Here is a 21,853-nt window from a genome sequence, read left to right on the forward strand (position 1 = left end):
CCTTCACCCACTGCTGCTTAATCATATTAGTTAAGTACGGGACGGCCCGTGTGCAGCTTAAACTGCTGAGACCAAGCAGTGGAGAGAGAGAGAGAGAGAGAGAGAGAGAGAGAAGCAGGATTACAGTCTTGTTTATCTGCAGGGGAGCCGTCCTTCATGCCGTGCTATTGTTCCGTGGGAAGATGATTGACGGGAGGGTGAGAGATGGGGAGGAGACAGCTCTGACTAGATTTCACCATTTCATCTCTGCAAGCTTCTCCATCACCTCTTTAGTTTGAGGCTGTCAACATTTTAGAAATACTGCAATCAGATATCTCCTATAATTTCTAAAGTTATGCTAAATGTAAATACGTTTGTTTTTTTTATACTGTGAGATTGAAATCAACAGGTCCTGGATACTGGTTTTCACAGAGTGCAGGTAAATAGAAGGAGTTTGACATTTTGCTTTCTGACAGCCTCTTTGGCAGTGAAAGACATTATTTGGAAAAAATTTTAAAAAAGACCTATTGATCCAGTTTACAGAGCTGCAGCATTGATAAATACTGTAGGTCTGAGCTGTGAAGTATAAAATATAAGAACCTATAAAAAGAACCTGCAGTACCTGCTTTATAGTGTTTTTTATCCATTGACTCCTGTGTGAGTCTGTTTGCTGTGTTTCAGTGTGTCCCTGCCTGTTTTTCCATGAGACTTATTTATTTAATCGCTGCCCATCTTGGCAGAAGTGATAATGCATCTCAATGGGTGTTCCTGGTTAGATAAAGGAAAAATAATTAAAAAAAATAAGACAACAAATGTGCAGCAAACTGCCTCAGTGTCTGCTTAATCCCTGATATGGTTTCAATAATCCTTTTACTAGAAATGTAGTAATTTTTTAGATTGCCACAATGTAGCAGCACCACATCACAAAATATGAAATTTATTATTTTCCAACTGAGCTGACTACTATTACATGTTGCTGAATATTTGATGGAAATGTCGGTCGGTTTTAAGTGAAATGTCTCAATCAATATTGAACGATTGGATAATTAAATTATAAATTGTAAATTTTTCATCTAGAACCCTCGTAAGGTTAACATTTTGGTTAATGACCAAACACCTAACTATCCACTAAGTACTGGTAATCTCTTTTGCCTCCAGCGTTCTTACTGCTAAATAGATTTTAGGAACAGTGAACATCCTAAACATTAGCACATCGACATTCAGCTCTTATGACGGCTATGACAATGTTCAGCCCCTCGGAGCCTCTAGGGGAAAAAAAGGAACAATTTCTGTTTATTATTCGTCAAAAACTATAACTCCCAGAGTATTCTTAACATTGTACGGCATACGGATTTGTTTGTGTAATTGAACAGTTGCATTAGCCCATGTTATGGTAAATTTACACATCAGTTATGGATGCCTCATGAGAAGAGTGGAGAAATATAGGAATAAACACTTAAAATGTTAAGTTAAATTATTGGACTAAATAAATCTCCTTATATTTGCACAACATAGTGTTTCACAAACCGCTTATTAATGGGTTAATAGTATTATACATGTTAAGTGAGGTCTTCAAATAATAAAAGCTACCTGTAATTGTAAAATCTTGAAGTTATCTGTACAGTGAAAGCAGAAATTAGAAAAATATTTTATTCTTATATAATGAACTGTCAGAGGTATTGTACCAGCATCATTTGCTGCTCTTCTTCAGTGGTGCTCAAACATTAAGATGGACTACAAATGAATAAGAGGAAACATTATTGGATGTTGCTGTATCTTGTGTGGAGTGCATCTCATTTGATGAAGCAAAAAGCAGACGCCACAGAAAAATTCATGTTTTCAGTTTATGTAAATTGTTCAGGTAGAGGATATGTCCGAGTCTGACTCAAAACAGATAAACGGCAGCAAACACCTGCACTTTGAGTTTTCATCACCGGTTCAGAATTATTTTATACAAAATTGCACATTTCAAAAACACAGGTTATTTTTTCGTTTTCAGTTCAGCTTCATGGAAAAGGGACTGTGGCAGATTTTCACTTTTGAAAACAAAATCTATGGATCTGACCAACCAAAAATACTGTACGGAAGTTTTGACATTGTGTTGGAAATCGCACACTAGCACTCATACACGCTGATTGATCAAATTAAAAATCTGCAATTAATTAAAACAAACTCCACCAACAAAACTATATTTTTTAATAACTTACAATCTGAAAATATTCAAACCAACAAAAAAAAATTACCAAAATGGACATTCCCTCATTTACAGACTTTCATTTCAGAACTATGTCTCATCAAAAGAACTTCTTTGCTGCTGCTTCTTGTTGACTTCTACAAGAGAAAAGATGAAGAGACATAAAGTATTAATAGACCAACAAGCACACATACATAACGCCAAAGGAAAATCAAAGTGTCTTACTTGTACATGACGTAGCAGAAGAACAGGACTGATTGAATGACGATGAAGATTACAAAATGCACAGTGGATAAGCAGGCGGGCAGGGGAGGCGGCTCAGGGCACTTTACAGCCTTCTCGGCAGGATTCTGCAGGTGAAAACGTACAGAGGAGAGCACAGCAGGGTTCACTCGGCTGAATTCATGAAATCTATTGAAATTTCACGAATCCAATTTCACACTCCGGATCCATACCTGTACACTACGCTGCACCAGGTGCTCGACGTCCCTTTTGACTGTGTGCAGGTGTTCCTTGATGTCGTTGAAGTGCTGGATGGTCTCATATGTTCCCAGACCCGCCGCATTCCCCTGCTGTTGGGCTGAGCCGATCTGTTTCAGCGACTCGTGAAAGGAGTTTCTGCAGAGACAAAGAGGAGAAGTGTTATGTGAGACCACCAGCGCCTGCAGAATTATTGTACTATGGACATAAATGCTACAACTGATTCAAGTCCCACAGCCTTTTAAAACCAAACTAACATCTCCCCGATATGGTCAAAATATTTACCGTTCACGACCTGATAGGCGTGTTGAGTGAATTCATGTTGGTAAAACACGACGTACAGTAATATGCCATGTGGTATCGTTTATTTACCATCAAACAAATACTCCAAAATTAATCTTTTAATCCCTATTCACAAGGGGCTGCATATTCTCAAAGTTTGAAAAACAGAAAATTACCATCTGATAAAAGAGGTCATGATTGCTAAATTAATCCCTTATAAAAACATGTTCTTACAACAGATTACAAGTACAGTAGGTTAATAAAAAGACAACAGAGGAACACTATCTGGAAAAAGCAATCCACAGATAGTCTCGCCATGATGCCAAACATTAACAAAAAAATAGCAATAGGAAAAAAGGACATGTAAAATGTAAATGTATTGAACTGTATATTTCATCGCACGTAAAGAAGCACTATGTTTTTTTTGCCCAAACTATGAAAAGGAGAGAATTTTTTATTTATTTAATAATAATGTATTTTGTAAATCTGTGTCTTTACTTTCAATTTCACAAGTAAATGTGGTTAAACTACAGTTTAAACCACTCTCGGATGAGAATGAAGAAGAAAAGAAGATGAAAGAAGTCTAAGCCCAGATCATATTTCTCAACAAAATGTAATTTTCTCGAGGCTGATTACTTACAGGGGAGGGAGCAATAAGTTTCCTTTATCATCTTAAACACATCTAAGACGATTACAAAGAAAAAAAAAGTCACTTGACAAATGAAAGGAATTCCAGCAGCGTAAGTAGGAAGGCCCTGAGGGAGGATTGTGACAAGAAATCAATTGGAGGCAAACCATGTTTTGCCTGTGTATGACAGATGTATTTAAAGACGACTAATCTGATAAGGACAAAATGGTGCTAAGATGTGGCCTTTTCTTGCCTCGGCCACATGGCTGCAGTCTGAGAGGATGGCAAGGGATGACATATAAACAAAATCTAATTTGTTCCACATGGGGGGGTCTCCCTTGAGAAAGAAAGTGAGTATTTATTAAACCCTATATCTTAATCTTCATTTACGACAACTGACCTCATTTATGAGCAGAACGCCCTCCTTGGAGTCTCAGCTGAAGTCCTATCATAAACTTGGCGTTTCAAAAAGACGGGTCAGGATAAACTGAGCACTTAATCTACAAAGTAATACAGATCAGTCGCTCACATTAGCACGAGGGGGGCAGCTGCCGCCTTTTTCGCCGGGGTCTGAACTTATTTACCGTGTCATCAGCTTACTCCTGTGCACCACCGCATCTTCAAATTACCACTCTGATATAATGTGCTTTCTTATAATTGAATCATTACAGAACCTCTGTCTTTCCCTGCCATATATGGGATAACGTTCACTCACAGAGGCGTCTGGGTAAAAGGAACGTTCGAGACAAGTGAGAGTCCATGCGAGTTATGGGTCAGTCATACAATAAAGAAAATCATGTATGCAAAATCATGTCCTGTTGGATTTAGGGCACATAAACAGCTTGGTTCTTTTATGATACATGAGACTAAAGAGATTAATGTTACATAAAGTAAAATCTTTAATATCTTCTGATTTTGATTAATTCTTCATGCAGATGGTGTGTTGAAATTAAGCAACAATCGAGTGGCAGCCGCAGGAAAATTATTGCATAAATTAACAAATAAAAATGTGTTGTTGTTGTAGTTGTAGTTCATGCAGTTGATTTTGTAAAGGGCCGGTGTGCTTTTTTTGGAATTTTCTCAACAATTACTAGCTGGGCCAAAGGTTGACAAGCTATGTTTGAGCAGACTAGCTTGATAATTTTATAACTTCATTATTTAAAATATTAAATTATTTGGGGTTCTGAAGATGGCTCCCCCCCTTTTTTTTATCTCTTGCGTGCTCACAATGACTAAGCCCAAGAGCACCTCAGGCGAGCAGCAGTACAAAAGCACAAATATGTTATTGACAAAGTAAAAGCTCTAAACATCAAAAAATTACATTCCGTACAGTTAATCAGGCTTACTGTACGGTAAGTACCAAAATCAAACAGTCATTTTAGTCTTTGACATGGAAGACACACCACCATAAAATCTCTTAAGCTGTATTATCTTGGCATTAAAATCTGGGCAGGCTGTTATCTGAGAGTGATAAGGAGAGCAAGATTACAGCTGGGCATTACTACACCTTATCACACTGTAACTATTTCTATGTCTCAGCAAGGACAGAATTCATATTCTAAGAAATTATATATATTTAAAATAACTGACTTTCTTAATCATTTATCTGCTGGCATACTTTTAAAAAAAAAGTGCAACTACTAAATTCCTCATATTTTATCAATCCTTTGATTTTTTAAATGTTATTTTGTCAATAAGACAAGCAGAGACAACAAATCAGTAATATGGATTAGAGATGAGATCAGGGGTGGGTGGTAGGGAGTCAGTAAGCAGTGGCCTGACTGTAGAGGACACTGTTCCTGCAGCTGGATTATCAGGCTGGCAGACACCTGCGATGCTGCAGCCACCGCATCCTGAGATTAAATATGATTTGAGGGAATTAACCGGCAGGATTTCCCTTGTTTTTCTGGAGTATCACAGATCACTCTCTTTTTCTTGGCTGCACAAACAACAACCGCTCACAAGTCATCAAAAAGTGACATCACTTTTGCTTACCTCAACTCGTTCAGGTTCCTGAGAACCTCCTGCTGGGTGACCAGGACGGAGCCCAACTGTGGACTAGCAGCATCCACCTAAGAGACAACAACAGCACAGTGGTGGTGAGGACACAAGTGTGTGTGTGTGTTCAGTGTTGACATTTGCGGAAGCTGTCATGTAAGAGGTTTATAAGTTATGATAACCTGTCGTAAAAAAATGTTTACGAGCAAGAGGACAAGAAAAAGTAACTTCAGTGAAAGTTTAGTGCCACTTGCTTGCAAAGTTTAACATAATTTGAGCAGTTTATCAGTGAACTCATGTTACAACAAATAAATCTCAGGTTTGTAGAAACAAAACCTCTCAGTAACGTTTGGATCCCAACATTTTTGTTTGTGGGAAAAAGGGGAAATTCTAGCTGCAATGAAATGGTTTAAAATCCTGTGCCTATTTCCAACTGCGTAGATCTGGCGTGACAAAATTAATCAAAATGAAAATTGTCAATGACATGCCCACCTGTCCTGACTCGACGTTCGTTCCCTTTTTGGCGATCTCGTCAGTGATAACGGAGACGTATCTGCGCTGCTCGTCCAGGATCATAGCAAGCTGTCGGTGGAGCTGTTTGATCTCCAGGTGGATCCGGTTCTGGCCTTCAAACACCTGACGGATCTCCCGGTCGTTCACGCTCTCGTACATGTCCTCAACTGAAGAGGAGAACAAAAGTAAAGATTAAAACCAATTGAGGAAAAAAAAAAGAAAAAAGAGGAAATCTTTCATGGGGCAAACATTTAAATGCAATGTCTGGCCATGTCTCATGTCTCTAAGTTAATTATGATTCGTCAAATGTATATTTTTAAACACTTTTTCTATTCGCTCCAATAATATAAAATAAATGAAATAAAACCTTTTTTTAATTTTTTATTTACAATGTATTTTACATAACAATTGGGCCACGTGGTTTCAGAATACTAACTTGGCTCTCCTTGGACGTCTGGGTGCTCTTTCTGAAACTCTTCTTTCTTTTTGTCGAGCTCTTGCTGGAAGTTCTGAAATTCCTCCTGGTACTTGTCCTTCTCTTGTTTAGGAATCTCAGATTCAGGTGGGGGCTTCAATGGGAAAGACAAAAAAAAACCCCTCTGGACTCAATAGAGGCCGAGCTTAGGCCACGGTGTGCACATGCGTGCATGCGCACATTGAGACACACGGCTACAGAAACGTAAATTGCACACTGGACTTGGAGAGTAGTAGGGGCTCTATAGTTACCGGTTGCTGGCCTGGCTCCGTGAGTCTGAATAACAAGAAGGACAACACGTCATGGTCATCTGAGGGAGGAAAGAAATGCTGAATTAGACAATGACAACAGAGAAACATTCACAAAATGATGGTAACACAGCATAGTATTAACAAGGTAATAGGGGAGTAATATCTTTGGAACGACCTGGTAAATACAGAGTCATAAACTGTTGATCTCTTGGTAATGTTAAGAGTTTATTTTCTGAGTTATATCTCCAAACGGCAGAAAACCGCAGTAATAACATTAATAATGCGACTCAAAATAATTCAGTTGTCAGGGTAGAAAAACTATAATAATGGAGAAATATCAACACATCATATCACTGTTAATTCGTACAAAGGTAATGCTGTGGTGAGGAAATGTCCTGATTCAAAAAGTGAGTAATAAAAGCAATAAAATTCCAAGAAATAATTAACAGTAATTATCGGACAAAATAGAAACTTATTTTTCCGACTGATGAATCTTAACTTTAAACCAAATAGTCCAGACTGGGAAAGACCATCAGTAGTATTTGTGGAATAACTACAACTATCAGCTTGTTAACTGAAAAAGGTAAACGTTGAAGCTCAGCTCAGACAACAAGTTGGAATTCTGGTCGACTCACAGAAGTAAATATAGACATAAAAGTTTTCTTTCTTTTTTCAAACAGAGAATAGAGTAGTACCTGCTAAACCACCGGTGGCGGCTGAAATGCCAAAGAAGCCCTCAGTGGGGATGACCATGTTGTCCACCTTTGTGCAGAACTCGTAGTCGTCTCTGTCCGGAGTGAAACCGTTGTTGATCATAACCTGAGGAGGAGGCAACTGATAAATCTACTGCCGACTGTGCTGGTCATCAAACATCATGTGAGATTATACGATCAGTGATACGATTCATATTAGAGCTGCAACAATTTATCGATTAGCAATCCACTATTAAATAAATAGCCAACTCATTTTGATAATCGATTGATCTGTTTAAGTAGATGTTTTTTTTTTAAAGATTGAATATTTTTTGATTTCTTCTCTCCTCTATGACAGTAAACTGAACATCTTTGGTTTGTGGACAAAACAAAACAGCATCTCTGGGTTTGAAAAAACATAATCAACATTTTATGAACTAAACAACGAATCAGTTGACCGAGAAAATAATCAACAGATTAATCGATTATGAAAATAATTGTTAGTTGCTGCCCTTATTCATAGCTTGAGAGTTTGTGTTGTTTCCTACCGTCAGTGTCTGCTTGTAGTACATTATTTTGGCTCTGACAGGATACGGCTTGTTGCGGAAGTCTCGTAAACATGTACCGAGGGCCTGCGTGCTGCCGTCGCTGGATGAAAACATCGGATTTCAGACAGTCAAAAATAAAACCATAACATGTACAGTAAAAGGCTCCATGCAGACATTGATCATGAGCGGGCATGAAAGTTTATTACATTAGTGAATAAAATTAATGCTCGAGTATGTTTTCGTAAACACTCAGTATGGAAAACACCATGAACCCTAAGACAAACTGGAATTGGAAAAGTGATTTAAAGCTTTCACTGGCCCACGGGAGATTAGGAAAGATAGAGGATTATTTACTTTCCAAGCAAATATAATCATATTTCCTAATCTTCTTTAAGTTGTTAAAAATTTGAGTTGCTGAGCAAAAGAAATGTTTACTTACTTTTGGTGGTCATAAACAAGGTTGCCGTTGTTTCCCACAACAAGTATAGCTGGGTTGTTTTTCTGGAGTGAAGATGAAGAATATAAGGAGATGCATTAATCTTTCACATCAAGGGAATTGATTTTCAGTAATCTTATGGCAAAATATCAATCTCATACCTGAGCTAAAATAAACACTGTTTAAACGTGACAGTATGAAATACTTGTTTTGCATGACAGTTTGACAGATAAATAGATGGAAGGATCGTCTTGCAAATATTTTTTTTCTTATTTTCCACACACTTCCTCTATGACCACAGCAGTCGATCAAAACCAAACAGAAGCCGTGATTGTGTGGATGCCGGATGCCGGATTTAGCTTTGAATCTCTATGGCCCACTGTCTTGAACTGTTTTCAGACATGAACTCCAGAAAATGGGGTCTGGGCACTTTCCAGAGTTGGCCATTTCGATTGTGAAGAATGCAGCAGGAGATTGCAACTGTAGGAACAACTTCTGGAACGTTCAGGCAAGGGCTGTGAATCTTCCGGAGATTTTCCTGCTGTATTCTCACATGGGCTCGCTCGGAAATTTCTTGGAAATGGGGGGCTGGTAGGAAAAATGTCTAAAGCAACATTTGCGTACATTTGCATTCTCACATAATGTCCCTCCGTAAAAGTTCAGGAAAATGTTCAGACTTCAGTGCATGTCTGAAAGCAGCTACACAGAGCTAACACACGTCCCTATGAAACGCCATCAGAACAGTCAAAAAGGCATTAATTGTTGAGGCTAAGTAAATGTTTAAAGTGTGAAGTTGACACCGACCTTTCCATCATTGTCAAAAGAGTCAAAGAAAATTCCCAGTCCGTTCCACCGGTCGGCAGCTCCGTACACCGGACCGTCAAGGCCTTGTTCAGTTGTGAACCACAAAGCCTGTCGGACAAAGAAAAAGTGGCACAAATATTTAACTAGGGAACATTTGGTTGAGCAAACTTTGTGAAACAGAAGATTTTAAAATGGTAGCAATAAAAAACTGTGTTTTGAGGAGCCAGGTATTCTTCCATCCTGACAAACAGGTTCACCGGGTCAACAGGGACGGAGAATAAGAGTGTAAATATTACAGAGTGACAGAGTGACAGAGTGAAGTATTTGTTATGTTTTGAACCGTTAACACACCGAGATAGAAGACCATTGCCTGATTATGTAACAACCCCTCTAAAGCTTTTCATTCCAACTTTTTTATATTATAATAGTACAATTCCATAATGATGCCATTATCCTACTTTGTGATCATTAATTATTTTTCGAGCTTCAGGTCGTGTCTATAGTCCTATAAAATGCAGATACCTCCAACCTCCAGACGTCACTTATCATTTGATGCATTTTACAGTGGAAGTATGATATTTTTTTCTGATCAATGTAGGCTTTACATTGTCTCTCTAGCCCCAGAGATATCTTACACCTCTTACAAAATAATAATAATAATAATAATTTTGGACTGTTACAGAATAAGATAGCTCAATATTTAATGCTGCTCTCTATTGTTGTAGTTTTTTCTGTGGGGTATTTTTTTGGAAGGTGTGGAAATGCTTACCATTTCCCCTGTGGGAATGACACACCTCCTGAAACAGGTTGTACACCTTTCCTTAAGATACAGGTTTTTCCATATTTTACATTCACAGTGCGAGATGCACCGGGTGCTCTGTGTTGTACAGTATATCCTATCCTCAGCTCTCATGACACACATCAGCGTGGTAGTAGGGTTTAGTTTCTTCCTCAAATATGTGGTTTGAAATTATTGGGTGTACGATTGTGGTTTTCAGGTTAATGGAGATTACGGCAGGTGGATATTGTTGAAAGATGTTTGGTACAAGAGTCTCTGTAATGATACAAAACAATACTTTTGAGACCTAAATTACCCACTTGTCATTGAACAAAATGTGCTGATTTTCTTTGCAGACATGAAAAGTAACAGTCTTAAGTAAAAAATGGGTTTACTGATTTTGATTAAGTGATAGCTGTATGTGTTTCTACTCAAAGTATTGAGGTATAATACCCAACCTTAGTGTAAATTCATACAGACAGCATGTCAGTTTCGTGTTGCATCAGGGTAAGAGTGCCGGGGTCAGTTTTGCAAGGCTAGGACTTTTATTAAATCTAAACTAAACTTCAGCTGTGATCAGAAGTAGACAACCATCTTGTGCACGGATTACTATTACACTATATTATATTGCCTAAAAAAGAAAACTTTGCTCTCTCCCCGCTTCATTAACACTCCCCAGCAGTTTCACCCATCCTCCTTACCAAACCGTCTGCCCCCATTCTGCCTCGTCCAGATACTCTGAAGGTCACCTCGGCCTCCCAGTGTTCAAAGTTGACTTTGTTTTTCGTCCACACGGAGCCCTTCTGGCTGCGGAGAGACGGCGTGATGCGCACCTGGTCTGCGCTGGGAATAGCATCTGGGATGGAGAGGAGAAGCAGGATTTCAGTGTCACGTTAAATTCAACACTCTCTATGGAAACAATATCCCGGCAACAGCCATGACAAACATGTCTAAAACTTCAGCAATGTGTTTTATATCTAGTAATAGAGTTTTTTTTCCACTTTGTGGTACTGTCTCAAAAGCCCAATATTAGCTGTATTTTCTCTGTGTTGCCCCAGGAAATGATTTAGAAAACATAGAATATACTCCTCTGGTTATTTGTTGGACACAATCTAGACTTACCCAGTGCCACATAAAAATGTGTGTACTTAAAACAGATATTACCTCTTAACTTTCTTCATAATCTATTGATTGTTGATGTCACTACTTCTTAATTGCGGCCTTTCTCTGTTCCACATTATACATTTTATGTCCTTGGCTTTGTGAAAATGTAAAGGGCAGTTTGCAGCATTTTCCGACATCTTATACTGAACAAGACGCCACTGTACAGATGCTGCCTTGCTCTGGTGCGTAACGATCCATTGTGTCCTTCGTCACCCACAAAGATGTCTGACATTACGTCACTTTGTGATGATTTGCTGCCTCTCTTGTGTGACAGTTGACCGCATACGTTTTGCATTTTGCGCCACAGGTGGCACAAAACAAACAAACGTGTGTCACTGTGGCCTGAGAGGTTAAAGCCGTTAACCTTGTAAGCATAGAGTCCTGGGTTTGAGTCCGGCTGCAGACTCCTACATCCCACTCCTCTGGTCCCCTTCCTTGTCACCTTGGTTTATTAGGGGGACAACACAGAGGTGACAGGACAGAGCAGGTCTACCTGGACTACAGGACATTATGAGGACAAGTTTCCTCCATTTGTTTTGGTGAGACATTCTGCCAGATGTTACTATATTCTGCCAGACTGATTGACGGTGATAAACCTTGGCGCCGCGTGACGTCATCATCGCTCGCTCGCGTCAGCAGCTGGACGACTCGCTGCGTGTGACGCAAGGATCCAAAGGCCTCTTCTTCCTTTTCTCGTTTTTTTTGGGGAGGAGGAAAGTTCAACACTTCGCTCCCAATGTGTCTGCACAGACTCTCGCGGCAGTCAGAACAATGTCACAGCGGTTAATAAAATAAATAAATCAAGCCTTCACACGTCACCGGAACTTTGAAGTGCAGCTAGTGCTGCTGCTACAAAAAAAACCAAAACCCCAAACGCCGATTCCCCCAGACGCAGACTCGAATGCACAAACACGCCAACCGCCTCCGAGGCGCGACGTGTGCACGTCCGCAGCCCGTCGCTCTTGTCTTTTGTTACGCGGCGTTCGACGAGCGGCGATGTTGACAGCTGGACGCAAACTTACTGCCCGTGTGGATCCAGAAGGGGACACTGCCGTCGCTCTGGGACAAGTGCGGCCCCTTGAAGCTGTACTTGTACTCGAAGCGGCGGTGCGGCGTCTCCGCCGACGGCGAGCCTCCCGCGGCCACGTCGGCGACACCGCGGCGAAGCGCCAGCGCCGCGAGAAAAGTTAATATCAACACGGGAGCGCGGGCAACCGGCGGCCGCGCTACGGACACCGCCATGTTTGGTATCACTGCTGACGTAGCGCTCCGTCCACGAGCATGACGGGATGCCTGTAGGGCCAACAGGGCGCTTTCTCATTGGACGGTTTTTTCTTCTTCTTCCTTTTTTTTTTGCTCTCTCTCTCTCTCTCTCTCTCTCTCTCTCTCAATATCATCACAGTATACGCGCAGGGGCGTAGGATTGCGGGCAAAATAAATATTAAGTCCCCCCCCCCCCAATGACACCATTATGTTTAAAAGTGTTTAAACCTTAATCTCTTTATTTAATAAAAGGGCCCATATTGTCAAAATTGGGATTCTTTGGCTTTTTTCATAATTAAAGAGGTCTAGGGGTCTCTGTAAGTACCGTAAAAGTGTCACAACGGTCAATACAACAGACAAATATCAAGAATCAAGAATCAAGAATCAAGACATTTTATTGTCATTTCCAGATCACGTTGGTACATGTGAAAGGATACAAAATTACAAAAATACAAAAATACAAAATACAAAAAGAACTCAATAGAACACAGAAACTCAAAAATACACACAGCCTGCATTCAGCAGCTGCTTTTTTTTTTACGATGCCCCAGGACCTCCGTATAAATGTGATGTCATAGCGACGCAATCACTGCCTTTAGCCTTGCCCCCAGCGCTCACCTGCCATTCCGTTGCTAAGTGATCGACAACACGAGACAAATCAGGAAGCTGCATCATTGCACAGGATTTCTAAGGGTATTAATACAAGAGACCAGAACTAACTAAAATTCATCGGTAACCGGTGTTGGCTGCCGAGACGCCGGCTGTTCTGGACGGTGAAGGAGCTCTTGAAAACGTGTTGGTAAAGTGCCATCTAGAGTGGCGAAAATGAGAGGAAGTTCCCTAATGGCTGCCCTTCACATGGGAAGATAATATTGCCTTTCATGCAATAAATTATGACGACGTGCCTTTTAGAGGAAGACAATTTGATAACGTGTCTTAATGAGTGAGCTTCTAGTGGAGAAAACGTGATGCAGTGCCCTATGAGGTGCCCTTACAATAGTCTTGACTTGACGTTCCCTACATGGGTGCCCTTCTAATGGGAAAGGGTGCCGTTATGAAGTGCCCTCTATGCCGCCCCTACATGACTGTGCCCCAAAGGGTACCCTTTCCAGTAGAGAAAATGGGATTCAGTGCTGTGTACGCTACTCCTACAGGTGAGAAAATATGATGAAGTGCCAGTCCGTACGATTCTATTTTTGCGAGTTGATGGGGCCCCATGTCGTGCAGTAGGTGCCCCTTTTTCGCCCCTGCACCTCAAACAGCCTGAGTCCGCCACTGAACTCAACCATAGAGGTTATGTTTCCACCCCTGTCCGTTTATTTGTTTGTTTGCCAGCAGGTATTTCACAAAATCTACTTATGGAAGGATGGGACATGGGCAAAGGAAGTTACATTTTAGTGTGGGTCCTCTTTTTTTTTAACATTACATGATGGTGAATGTCAAATCTTGATATTTAGGGGACTGCCATTTTGTGTGATTTGGGCCTTGGCGGAGATGTGCACTCTACTGAGTGCCATTCTAGTTAGGATTATAATATTCAATATTTCTTGCATCATAAACAATACCAGAGCATACATGGTGAATTTACGGTATTTTGAAGAGTTTTTCTAACATGTTTAGCTTTTTAAATGTTTAAAATAAACCTGTAGTAGCATCCCACTATGCTGACTTTTTACATTATTTTACAACCTGATGTGTTAGGCTCATTGTTATTTTTTTCTCCAGAAAATTTCTCAAAACCAGCTAATGGCTAACTAGATATAATACATCAAATAAAACCACTCGGTCTATGTCCACATGAAACTGGCTAGAAAACAAAAAAACAAAATGCAACTTTCATGCAAACACAACACATGTACACATCAGGCATTTCAGCTAATTTTAGCAATTACTTCTGGATGACAGAAAAGCCATTGCGCCGTGCAAACAACCAAGGAAGAGAAGAAATTATATGCTATTTCTTTTTTGTGTTTCATTCATTGTTTATAGCATCAGTCAACAGGAATTTCAGCCACAGTTTGAGTTATGGCTTCACCAAAGAACAAGCTGAGAACATTATCTGGAAAAAAGAAAATCAATGGACTGTGAAGTGAACTGTTTGTTATCAATGAGTGCAAAGTACAAACCTGTGGAGAACGCTGTTTTCAGGACAAGTTGTTCGGCCGAAACAACCATATACATTGATATACATCAGAATGCATTGCATATCTTTATGCACACTTCTCTCTGTTGCAGATTTAATTTTTACATGGATAATATTGACATTTTTGCTCATCAATGATTAAGTGAAAACATGTTTTTAAAAATGTACTTACAGTGAGATATGAAATAAAAGTCAGTTTTCTGTAGAGAAGTTAGTGCATGTGACATCTACCACAACTTTATCACAACTATACTGCACAGATTTCACCTATACATTTCATGGTAAACCTTAACCCTAGCAAACGTATTTGCTCATCTACAAATTAGTTGCATGAGTAACTGAAAAACTACAACAATGTAACAAGCAATGAAAATATTAAGTATGCCATAAATGTGCATGGTCCTTTCAGTTGCTGTTGTTGTGGACCGGCTTAAAAACCCGCATGAGGTCAGTGAGAGGTTAGGTGACAAAGTCATGGCGGCTGCAGGAGCTTTCACCGCTGTCTGAATGCCTCAGTGGGTGAAGGGAAACGACACGATCATGTGGCACTCACTTTCTTTTTACCTCTAATCAGCTTCCTCCCATCACCTCTGGGGCCGCAGCATCACTTTCTGTGAGGGCCTGTGATTACTGGTTCAGAAACGAGCCCGAGGACAAAACAGCCTATTGTGGTGACACTAATCTGGGGATCTTTACTATTCTGGCAAATGATCAGCAATTGACAAGGACTGATCTCCATGGGTTGACTGTGACAAGGTTTTATTTTGCCTTAATTTCATAAGCAAATGATAATATAAAATACAGGGCTGGTTTGTTGCTTTTGGGGACCTTTTTTTCTAGCATTGCGTTAACTACAAACCACTCTGTCACAATAACGCAGCAGCTGTGGTTTCAGGAGTAAATTTGATGTTTTACTTATGCAACACAGAGTTCCAATCTATTGCAACAATAACTATAATATTGTATATTACTGTTTTACATTGCTCAGTCTGCTCTCGCTTAAGAATAAATGTTGCAATCGTGTTTTTAACACATTTTCAAACTCAATAATTACTAATAAAGTTCAACGAAGGCATGGCAATGCACATTATCAAAATAGATATTTCCTTCATTGAGTTTTCTCACAGAGCTGAGGTAATATTGTTTGTCTCTCCGTTTAAATCCAATCCAAATTCATGCTTGTTTGGTTGAAACACACTTAATCTTTGGAATCCACAGTATAGAAGAAGATGAATGACAATGACAAACACTTTGTTTAGATATTTTTATAACTGGAGGTAAAATGTGTCAAAGTTGATTTTAGAGAAACAGCATAATGAAATCCATTTCAAGACTGGAATGAGACATCATTGCTTATTGAGTTTTGAGTGAGCCAGTGAGTACAGAGGCATATCTGGAAAGTGAATATTAGGGAGAAGATCACACGTAATTATCTCTTTGAGAAAATTATAATGGTTCTTGGACAGATAGTGATACTGTGGATTAAGTAAAAAATGATAAATAATGATAGGAACATAAACAACAACATCAGGAAGCATGAAATCCTGAAAGGACTACATGAAATTTTATTGCGATTCGAACCCTTGTGTTGCATTTGAAACTCAATGAACTCCAACAGGTTTCCAGTGGATTTAGGGAGCAGAGAAATTAGAGGCCTCTGTCCTTTGTCTGAGGAAGTCCCCATTAGAAAGTTAAACCACACTCTTTGTTAGGAAACAGGGGATTTAAATGACAATGACGATGCTAATGGGCCCATTTAGAGGTGGACAATGGGATCCTGTAGGATGTTAATGGGTCACTGAGACTGTGAATAGTTTATCACGAGTCAGCACAAATATTTGGCCAGTGAATTACACGATGCTGTATCTTGGAAGTGACAGCGAGATGATCTGAGTTTTGTGGCGCACTGTAATTGCTGGAGCCTGTACTTCTGATGTTCAAACGTCCATTTAAATAATACGTCTCGGATCTATTTACTCTGCATTTGATCGAGTCATACCCATGGGTGTAGTTTAATTGGTTCTTTCATTTCTTTTCACAAATGAACCTTATGTTTTTTCTACCTCAACTAAATTTGATCTGTTTATTGATCTGTTTATTGTAGGCCATCTTTTTAGGTACGTCAAGGTTTAGAGGGGCCTCAATTAGCCTAATCAGTTAAAACAAATACCATTTGTGCTATGCGTGGGGCTACACGGGGCATTTAAAAGATGTTTGTGTTACCCGTGTCACATTAGGGGGAAAGGGAGAGTGGCCTGTCACCCCCTGGTGTGACACTACGGCTTAGTTAAATGAAGCCTGTTGCCTCATGGTGTTTGGAAGCACAAAGCAAACCATTATCACACGAACAAAAAAATGTCTGCTGTGGTGACAGCATGCGAAAGGAAACGTCCTGCGGTTGAACCTGCTGTGGTCTTAAGTTTGCCACCATGATGCAAATCTCTTCACTGATCCAGCAACACCAGCCTAAATGAGTGAGGCTGATTTTCCTAATGTCACACATGGTAGATGTGCACCCAACAGGAGACACACAAAGCCCCATTTCCTATAATTAGGAGCAGATTTTTTGGTTTGATTGTGGATAACTTTGAAACAATCATCGACAAAGAAATGTGGTGCCTTCAATAACGTAACGGCTGCCGTATTATTTGTAGGCTCAGTTCTGCACACATCACCCTCAACAATGCAGAGGGACCAAACCTTTATTTCACATTGCTTCAACCTAGTCCAGTGTGGTCCAGGGAAGAGAGGGCACTTGTTGTCCACTAAGGACTGTGCCACATTCATTTGAGGAGCAGCCCTTTCTCATTATTAACAGACACACTAAACTGTGGGCCCCAAACAATACAGAACAGATCCCTTTATGCGCACAAGTGCCCAACGTTTCAGCAACCACTGTGTGCCCTCCACCACTCCCTCGTCTTTTCAGATACCTGCACATAAGTGAAAGATGGTGAGGAGACAAAGGATATCCTCAACTTTCCTTTTCTCCCATTCTGTGAAACAGGCCCATACTGAATCTTTTATTTGGGCAAAGCCTCTCATTAACTCCACTCATTCTGCCTCCCTCGGCTTGCCATTGCTTAAGTATTGGGTGTTGTAAAAAAAGCTACCAATTAGTCCCTCATCAGCTCCAATTAGAGGAGACAAAGCCTGTGTAAAGATAACTTGATGAGAGGGAGAGGTGGAAGGGTGAGGGCCGTCTACGTGTGCTCCAGAGAGAGAGTGTGTGTGTGTGTGTGTGTGCTTGTGTTTGTGAACATGTGTGGAGCCCAGGCCGGCACAACATAGTTTGTAATCATTGAAGAACTTGTAGCCATTCAGCCTGACCCACTGCAGCACAGGTCCATTCATTCTCCGGGCTCCTCGGTGGACCCTTTTTCTCAGGGCCAAGTGTTGTTGTGCTGGGAAGACAGGCCCCCCAGGAGTCCCAGAAAGAGAGCCATTCAATCCTCTTTACCTGTTTGCAGCACATAAAGCACTTAGGGCCAGGCCGATCTCTCATTATTGTCCCCTTCACTCTCAGTACTTCCTTAAACTTAAGAGCAAGCCCATTTAGAGAGGGAAATAGGGGATGCATGTTAAGGGGGTGCCTTTCGCCTCATTACAATTGAATTTGCACTGTCTTGTAATTACGTTGGAGGGCAACAATGTCTTTTTTCCATCATAATCTTCGCTGAATGGGGGTTTTTTGGGGCAGTTAATTTGCTGCCCACACTAATGCATTAATTAATGAATTGGGTAACACTAATTTTCTCTATGCTGCCCCTCTCTGTTTGTTTCCATCGGTTTCCAACAGTTCTGGGCAGCCACTACTAATAAAATTACCTCATTAAGGCCTTTTTAATTGCAGCACAGTAACTCACTCATTTATTTGCTATGTAACATTTTCTTTGGAAAGGGGGCTGGGTGTGTGACAGTTCCCATTCAGTGTTGCATCCTTTTGTGGGTAGTTCTAAATAATGAGGGGGACAAGCAGGGAGATATAATTAGGAACAAGGGGGCACTTCAGCAAATATTTTAAATCTTTTAAGGCTGGCCCTTGTATGATGGTGATTAATTACTTCCAGAAGGGATTTTGGAGAAATATATTGCCAAGTTTTTTGTTTTTTCTTGTTTTTCCACTCTATTAGGATGTGATGACCTTGTTATGAAGATGTGCACCGGACTATATTATCGGTCCTCCTTTAATCAAATGCAAATCATGACATGACGGTTCTCTGAAGATGGACTCATTATAAAACAAATAAACAACACGTGAACGATGCGTTTCATGAAGGAGGCATCTGACTGTTTTAAAGGCCTGTGTTGTTTTGGTTTTTGAACAATATAAATGATGTTGGCCTGGTGATTACATTGATAATTATTCTGATAACATGGCTAATTTCATTATAATTAATAACAAAGAAGGTCTACAGTATAATATTGTTAGTTCGTATATTTCATAAAATGTATTTTAGAAAATGGATGGTGATCAAACCAAATAATTACACTTACTATTTGAGAGTAATGTAATAATAATAATAATATATTGGATTTATAAAGCGCTTTTCATGTTCCCAAAGCGTTAAATACTGTTGCATGAGAACATTGAACATCACTAGGTCTGAGCATACACAATAAAAGTGAAGCGGAGTGAAAATGTCCACAAAGCTTTATTCATGATTGTGTTTTGATTGTAGTCATGTGCTTCTCTTTGAACTGCTCTGCAAAGTTTAATGAGTCCAATGAACCCAGAGGGCTCTGCATCATTCAGAGGGGTGTTACCAATCATCAATACACACTGTATATGACTGAAAAATTAATGTCACCTAGTGGACAATTTTTAAATCATATTTTAAAAAAGGAAAAAAGAAAGAAAAAGAGACCATACCTGGTTAGCACCCTGTTACACTTAAAAGACTATGACATGCTGCTACCAAAGGATGAAACACTGCCAGATTATTCTTATTCAAATCCCGAGAAGGGATATTAATTTTATTGGGCAATTTTTATATCAAATTACATGGAAATTACTTTTAAATAATTAATGAGGCATGTTTTTTTTTCTCTTTGCCTTGCTGCGATAGCATACTTTATCACATTGAAATGTTTTTAATCATTAGACAAAACATAAACCCCACGTAAAGTTCACATACTCACTTCACAGATGTGGGGGTTACTTTATTCTCCTGTGGTTGATGAAGTACTTGGAAGGCAGTTCCAGCCGCCTCGGATCAGCGCTGATAAACGAGTCTGACGGTTTCTTGAGAGGTCTGTTTTGAGTTTTATTGCATGGTCTTGTTATTTGTGAAAATAAAGTGACGTCACCTCATTTTTGGACAAGATTATATCTGCGACTTCTCTTCTTCCAAATACAAGACAATGTGAGTTAAATGTAAGTTTTAAGAGGCAATGGTGAACAAAAGAAGAAAAAAAGAATGAGACTACAAAATTTATGACTTGAGAAAAAAATGCACCACGTCCAAAACCCAGTTGGAAACCAAACACCAGAACCTCATACTGACTTCAGAGGCCCAGCAGCCTCTTCCAGCTATGACTACATAAGTATTTGAGATAAATCGGGAGACCAGAGCAAGTTAGATCGATGATGAAAAGACATAATCTAATGTAAATCTGTATAAATCTATCTAGATAAAGAAAGGCATTTATTCAATGATGCTGGTAAATGCCCCCTTATTCAGCATTTGTAAGCAGTATACAAATAATGAATAGTTAATTTACAACACACTATGTAACATAGTGGTTTTTCCGCAGATATTTAAGCATTTAAGCATTTATCAACAACTATAACCCCTCCTCTACAACTTGACACTGGTGTATAAACAGATAGCGAATGTGAATATAGTATGTAATATTTCTTTCTTTCTTTATATTTGCTGAAAGATGCTGTGCATTAATAAACACAACATCCTTATATCCTACCACTACCTTATAATGTGTTGCAAAACATTCATTAAATGCTATACTGCTTACATATGCAAAACAGGACTTAAAGTTAACATCTAATTTTCCAACACTATATATATATATTTTTTTTTTTACATAAAAAAAGTTTTTAAAAATTCATATACTTCTTGCCACCACAGATGGGTGGATCACTTGTTTCTTTACAGGCAAACTTTAGCTCATGAAGTCAATTGAAGTTAAACTAAACTAAAACTGCACAAATATAAATATATGTTAATTTAAAGTCACAGAACCCGTTACCATACCAGTCTTTGAATTTCACGTTGTACTTCCATTGTTTGCAGTAGTTATGTTGCTGTTGTCTGCTGATAAGTTGTGATAGTCATTACATATATATGTAACATGTGATCTATCCTTTTGACATTGCGTCAACCAGTAGTATGTGAATGTCAGTACTTTGCACCTTTGGCTTTGAGAAGGTCGCCCTCTGGTGGAGAATCAGGCAACCACAGTTTCATCCACGAAGCCTTCAAACAGATGACTGAATGCAGCAATGGAGAGTTTTGGTCAAATGTAAATTCACTTCAAACATGTGTTTAAGTTTGGATATATATTTGATTTTACAGTTAGTGGGCAGGAACCACACTCTCTCCAACAATAACAGCTCTGAATTGACAACGTTCTGCAGCAAGTGAGACACTTCGATATTAATATTAAAATCAGTTGAATGCATGTCAAGCTGTTACCCTCTCTGTTGCCTTGTGTCCTCCATATGACGTACTTTAGAAAATATGCAGTGATATAAACCCCGCCTTATTTTCCCCAGAGAAAATCTGAGGTCTAGAGAAGATGAACTGGATGAAGCTGTTGTTCAGCATCACAGCCCCTTGAACTGCTGGAGGGAAAATTATTAGTTAAGTCCAATTACATTACACCGAAGTACATTGCTACACATTATAAGGCTCCAGCTTCTCATATGGCAGCATTCACAGCTTTTCGTTGACATTATAAGACATAATTTAGTGTTTTGTGTTCTGCATTTTTCAACTTCTTTTCCCTTTTTAACAAGCAAGATCTGACCAATTGAGGGAAAAAGGGTGGCAGTGCAAGTTTTCTTATTCATCTCCTGTACAGATGCGGACACAGTCACAGTGCAGTTTCAATGCTCCAGTCCAACATTGTTGCTGCTTTAGTCCCTCTCGTAAATTGAATCAAGCGTGATTATGTCAGTTGATTCATCTTTTCTTTGGCGGGTCACTTGGTTTGTGTGTGCAACAGAACAAAATACAGTGTCATAAAGCAACGAGGAACGAAC

At 39.5% G+C, this 21,853-nt stretch overlaps 1 protein-coding gene across 1 annotated transcript; it reads right to left on the bottom strand.

The window, feature by feature from the left end:
• Nucleotides 1-1,809: 1,809 nt before the first annotated feature.
• lman1 (lectin, mannose-binding, 1) lies at nt 1,810-12,513 on the bottom strand. Its single transcript, XM_035608799.2, has 13 exons — nt 12,245-12,513; nt 10,760-10,914; nt 9,281-9,388; nt 8,480-8,541; nt 8,041-8,140; nt 7,496-7,619; nt 6,801-6,859; nt 6,511-6,643; nt 6,054-6,241; nt 5,559-5,635; nt 2,629-2,791; nt 2,399-2,523; nt 1,810-2,310 (listed from the first exon to the last, which is right to left on the bottom strand). Exons 1-13 carry the CDS (start codon nt 12,462-12,464, stop codon nt 2,274-2,276), a joined length of 1,551 nt encoding a protein of 516 aa, XP_035464692.1. The 5' UTR covers nt 12,465-12,513; the 3' UTR covers nt 1,810-2,273.
• Between the last annotated feature and the right edge of the window lie 9,340 nt (nt 12,514-21,853).

Source organism: Scophthalmus maximus, chromosome 20 (assembly GCF_022379125.1).
Source record: "Scophthalmus maximus strain ysfricsl-2021 chromosome 20, ASM2237912v1, whole genome shotgun sequence".
Lineage (NCBI taxonomy): Eukaryota > Metazoa > Chordata > Actinopteri > Pleuronectiformes > Scophthalmidae > Scophthalmus > Scophthalmus maximus.

Coding starts and splice junctions, on each gene's coding strand:
- lman1 (XM_035608799.2), bottom strand. CDS start 12,464: ATGGCGGTGTCCGTAGCGCGGCCGCCGGTTGCCCGCGCTCCCGTGTTG. Junction 6,644..6,800: donor CGGAGCCAGGCCAGCAACCG/GTAACTATAGAG, acceptor TTCCCATTGAAG/CCCCCACCTGAATCTGAGAT. Junction 2,792..5,558: donor AGGAACCTGAACGAGTTGAG/GTAAGCAAAAGT, acceptor TTGTCTCTGCAG/AAACTCCTTTCACGAGTCGC.